Source organism: Coffea arabica, chromosome 6c (assembly GCF_036785885.1).
Source record: "Coffea arabica cultivar ET-39 chromosome 6c, Coffea Arabica ET-39 HiFi, whole genome shotgun sequence".
NCBI classification, from domain to species: Eukaryota; Viridiplantae; Streptophyta; class Magnoliopsida; order Gentianales; family Rubiaceae; genus Coffea; species Coffea arabica.
The window spans coordinates 18,862,033-18,867,188 of NC_092320.1; the positions used below are offsets into that span (position 1 = coordinate 18,862,033).

The window sequence follows — 5,156 nt, forward strand, 5'->3', positions numbered from 1 at the left end:
GCGCAACGCTCCTGGCCCGCATGAGCTAAAACTGTGGATGACAACCACCAATAGTGTAGTATGTGGTTAAACTGCTGAAACACTCCACAAAGTCTAAGGTGGTAAACAAATAGATACTCCTGGCCCGCATGAGGTTAAAATGTGAACGGCAGGAACTACGTGTGACTTGATTCCCTTGTTGGGATATGTAGGCAGCTTGGAGGGCAACTTCTAAGTTCAGTTACACCACTCCAAATCAAATCCTTGTCCCTTGCAAAAAAAAAAAAAAAAAAAGAGAGATGAAAAAAAAAGGAATTTCCTCTTTCCAGAAAATAAAAAAACATAATAAAATGCTCCATTTGAGTTCTTTTCTCTTTTAAAAAAAAAACATCAAGAGATAAGAAATGAAAAGCATTTTATTATTGAAAAAAAAGAAACTCATTACATGGAAAAAAAAAATGAATGACAAAAGAATTCAGGAAGAAGAAGAACATGGTGGAAAGTCTAAACATCAAATTTGTATTCCACTACAGCTACTTTATATGATTCAAGTGCAGACTTCGTGTCCTCAAGTTCCTTCACAGAGTCATCAGTCAAGATGCTGGTCTGTTCAATGGAAGATAGCTCATCATGCGCTTGGGTTATTTCGACCTGGATCTCTTTGAAGGTCTCATGCTTTTGATCGATAGTTGAGGTGATTTCCAGACTTTGCTTCTCCAAACCGATGAGTTTCTGTTGCAGAACCTTCTTCCTGGCTTCAATGGATTGCAACTCTTCTTCAAGACTTTGTAAATGACGAGTCAGTTCTTCTCCCTTTGCCTTAATTTTCTCGAGTTGGACGGTCGCTTTGGAAAGGAGTTCTGCATGTGTTTCTTTGTTCATCCTTTCCCACGATGAAAATGCTAGAACATCATAAGCCTCCGCCTTGGCAAACAATTCCATCAAGTGGTCTTTTAAAGGGAGACCTTTGGCGGGATCTGTTCTTGTGATTTCTGTAATGATTTCCTCTGCACACTCTTTTAAAGAAGAGATCTGCTCAGTTGGAGTGTCCAGAATCTGTCCGTGAAAATCCATCCACAAACTCTGCAAATACTTTCTTCGATGTGCCTGGATCAGCTTTTGGCCATGAAATTCTGAAACAAGTACTGCCTTAGGTCTTTTTCGGATTTCGTGCGAACTAATCAGCTCCTTCTTATGCAGTGACGAAGTATCTCCATTGGGGGCAAATTGTCTGGGAGTACTGATAGCTATTTCGTCACTTTTGTTGTTGGAAATTATATCAACTTCGAGTTCGGGTGGTGAATTGTTACCAACACCTTCTTGACGGAATTCAAGAAACGGGGGCTGAAAAGAAAAAGGTTACAACCAAAAGAAAATTATTACAAAAAAAAAAAAAGGAAAAAAGATGGAGAGATGATTACCTTAAGTGGCGACACTTCAACCGACGGTGGTGTAAAGGAAATCTCCTCCAAATCAGAAGATGTCCTCTTCTTTGATCGGTTCCAATGACGATCTTGACTACTACTACCGCTCGCCAACGAATGGGCTCCTCCCTGGGTAGATCCGATGCCCTGAACTTGAGTTCCTTCCTTTTCTATAGCCTCGATAGAGTCATGATCGTCCACCATTTCAATTTCGACATCTTCTTCAGTGCGAGTTGCCGATAAGGATTTTGAAGCTTTGGGCGGCGTCTTCTTCGCTGGAACCACTGGTTGCGCCTCTTTGATGGCCTGTCGAGAGTCCTTGGAAGACTTATTTTTTGTGGCAATATTTTTCGAATGACTGCTAGTAATTTGGTTCTTTCGCAAGGTGGATGAGGCAAGACTCGTTACAATCTCTATAACTCCGTTAGGATGCACGGGCTCGTTGGCGGAGGTAACCTTACCCTTCTTCGATGATTGCTGAGTGATCTTAACGGTGAATTTAAAGGGAGTTGAAGAGACACTATTTGATCGAGTCGACCACCAGACATCGTAGTCTTTTGTGATCAACGGATGTTTCCTGTGCGTGGGTATAGTCATCCGAGATCGCGTTTGCATGCGAACTGAGGAATCCCATAGTTGAATAGCCTCGCCCAAAGTGTAAGTGTGAGTGATTTCTTTCAAGTTGTTGGGGATGTCTTGACAAAAGCCGAATTGTCTGCTAAACCTGCAAGGGTTATATTTTTCAATAATGAAAGTATTGTCCTTACGTAAAGTTAAATGGCAAGAGCGTTGACTAATGAAGTAGCTCGTAAGTCTTGATGATAAAGATCCATCATCGATCAATACCTTTTCTTCATTCTCAGTCCAGCACAATTTAGGAAGCCTCAAAGGATTCACTTCTTTGAAGATTTCCTCAGCTTCTGATCGACCATAGAATATTGCCATTTTCTCACCGCTAAATCTCGTCATGCGCGCATGGTGGCTACTCACTTGATTATTCTCGTGATATACGTCGAAATATAGGCCAATCCAAGCATAGACGTAATGGATTGGAAAAGTTACCCCACATTCTCCAAGGTTAGGGGCGTGGACGATCTCCCTCAACCCGTGATATATGCTCGCAAGGACGGGAATTGCAAGATAAAATCTTTTCCCTGTAGCCATTAAGCATGCAACCTTGAAAACGCTTGGGCGGATACGGTCGACCTTTTTGCTTGGCAAAAGGAACTTGCAGATCCAACACGCTATGAATGCCGCAATATAGGTCTCCTTTCTTAGAGACTCTGGGATACCCAGGATGTCAAAAGGGACATTGAAGTCATTCGTATCGGCAAGGTCGTAAGGCTCCACGCTTCCAGAAGGGTTGTAAGTCATTTTTGGTTTAGATGTGGTCTTCCTTCTATTCGCTCTATTCGGAGGAGCCCTATACCTAGCCTCTCCTTTGAACCAGAAGCGAATCCAGTCCTTCATCCATACCCCTTGGTCATTCGTCCAAAGGTGGTAGTAGGCGGAAAAGAGGTGCCTGCAACTCTCGGGGAGAAGTGGCTTCCCTTCTTTGTCACGAGTGAGGAGCTCCCGTGCCGAAGGAACAACTTCATCAAAAAACGTGCCGTCGATCGAAAGGCCATCAAGTCGATAGAGGTCCCAAAGTGTAATGGACAACTCCCCAACGGGCGTATGGAGTGTGTTCGTCGAGGGACACCAATATTTGAAGAAGGCTCGCAAGATATTTTCACAGCGGTCGTAGGAGTATCTCGACGTGTAGACGGCTTCAAATATACCAGCGCGTGTGAGTATGTCTTTATGCCTTCCAAGCATGTCCTCAACCCACTCCCAATAATGGGAGGTGAAGCACGCCTCACCGAAGAATGACGAAGGGGTTTTCCATGTAGCTTTGTCAACATTGAATCCCACGAACGGAAGAGTGAATTTGGCTATTTCTGGATCTCCATTGTGAAGAGACGAGTTTAGCACGACCACTTCTTCTTCCCTTGACGTAGTGGAGAAAGTCGACGGTGCCACCACTTCCTTAGTCCACTTGCTAGCCCAGTTTTCGAGATGAAAGCATCCTTCGAGGGGTATGAAAGATTCAGCGAGCGGCCCGATTGCTGGTTTGTAAACATGTAGTGACAAGCTCTTTGATTGAGTTCCTCCCCGTTCATCCGTCAGTGAAATATGCGGCACTGGCACGGCGTAGTCCTTAATTTGCATGATTGCTGGAATCTTGTAAAAGAAAATATTAGAGGATGCAGGAGCGTCGTGCAAGAAGTTTGGTAATTAAATTACCTAATTGGTTGCCTCTTCTCAAATCCCCGGAATTATTTCGAACCCCTCTTCAAGCGCAGCTTGAGTTGTCTACAAAGAGGCAAGTTGACAAAGTTTAGATCAAAATCATGTATAGTAATATTTGGAAAAAAAAAAAAGGGGGCTCTCAAATACCATATTTGATATTACCCTCATACATGGGAAAAAAAAATATCATATTTGGTATTATCCTAATAGATAAAAAAAAAAACTAACTTTTGCTCAAATAAGCATGTTTAGTGTTAAGGAAAAAAAAAGGGGGTTCAAATATCATATTTGGTATTATCCTAATAGATTAAAAAAAAAAAAAACTTTTGCTCAAATAAGCATATTTAGTGTTAAGGAAAAAGAGGGGGGTTCAAATATTATATTTGGTATTACCCTAGTAAATGAGCAAAAAAAAAAACAAAAAACAAAAACAAAACAAAACAAAAAAAAAGAAACAAAAACGAAAGAAAACAAAAACAAAAATTGAATTTTCAGCTCTGAGGCATAGCTCATATGTATGTTTTGACCTGAGCTTCATTCTCAAATAATATTTTGAGAAATTGTTTAGTAAAGTCATGGGGCTCTAAGCGTCTCAAACTTCTTGTAATAATTAAATGTTGCAAGAAAGAAAAAAAAAGGGAAGCCGCAGGTACCTGATGACGGCTGACTCTGGCGTGCGGCAATTTGTTGATGCGGCTTAAGAGAAATAAAACTCGTTGAGAAGAAAGTGTTCAAACGCTACCAATGGATGACAGTTGATGCTTGCGGCTCGGTGAAGATCTCAAGGGTCAGACGCTGTCAAGACAAACTAAAGCAAGTATGGGAACCGTCGATACAAGAAGGTATGAATGTGTGTGAACGAGAATTAGAGTGACTACCTTCAAAGCTATAGTGGAAGAAGCGACCAGATCCTTCAAACGGCTTGCAACATTGACAACGAAAAGGTTGTCTCCGAATCTGTTGTTGCACAGACTACAAGGGTAAGCCGCGGTTCCATGCAAAGTAGTAGAACAAGAAACACAAGCAGGGTGGTACCATAGCTTGGAGGAGTAGTGCGTACCTTAAAAATAATCCTAGCGTAGCTCGGCACGTTCTGACCAACTCCAAATTGATTCTATTAGTTTAAGGGGCGGCAAGGCCAAGCAAACTAGTAAATTGTGAATGACGGCAGTAGCAAAAATAGGGGACGTAGCAGCGGCACCTCATGACAACAATATTCGGGAATCAAAAGGGAAGAGAAATTTTTTTTTTTGAGCAAGTTCACGGCTTTGGACTTGGGGGATTTATAGGACGAATCTCTACTACAAATCTGGGAGAAAGTTGAGTTCAAATACAACTAGCTTCCTGGTCCGCTTCAATCGTTTGAGGGATATCTTCAGGGGTCCTAGCAATTAAGTCGGCTGTATATTGGGAAGTGGATTCTACACTGGCTTCAGGGGGCTTGCTTCTAAAAAGGACCAG

At 42.0% G+C, this 5,156-nt stretch overlaps 1 protein-coding gene across 1 annotated transcript; it reads right to left on the minus strand.

The window, feature by feature from the left end:
- Positions 1-419: 419 nt before the first annotated feature.
- On the minus strand, positions 420-4,586 carry LOC113693094 (uncharacterized). The gene is made up of 3 exons (XM_072051649.1): positions 4,349-4,586; positions 1,401-3,758; positions 420-1,323 (listed from the first exon to the last, which is right to left on the minus strand). Exons 2-3 carry the CDS (start codon positions 3,612-3,614, stop codon positions 484-486), a joined length of 3,054 nt encoding a protein of 1,017 aa, XP_071907750.1. The 5' UTR covers positions 3,615-3,758; positions 4,349-4,586; the 3' UTR covers positions 420-483.
- Positions 4,587-5,156: the final 570 nt, after the last annotated feature.

Excerpts from the sequence above, each read along its gene's own strand:
- LOC113693094 (XM_072051649.1), bottom strand. The coding sequence starts at position 3,614 with ATGCAAATTAAGGACTACGCCGTGCCAGTGCCGCATATTTCACTGACG. Across the intron at positions 1,324-1,400 it reads TTGAAGTGTCGCCACTTAAG|CCCCCGTTTCTTGAATTCCG; the intron begins GTAATCATCTCT and ends TTTTCTTTTCAG.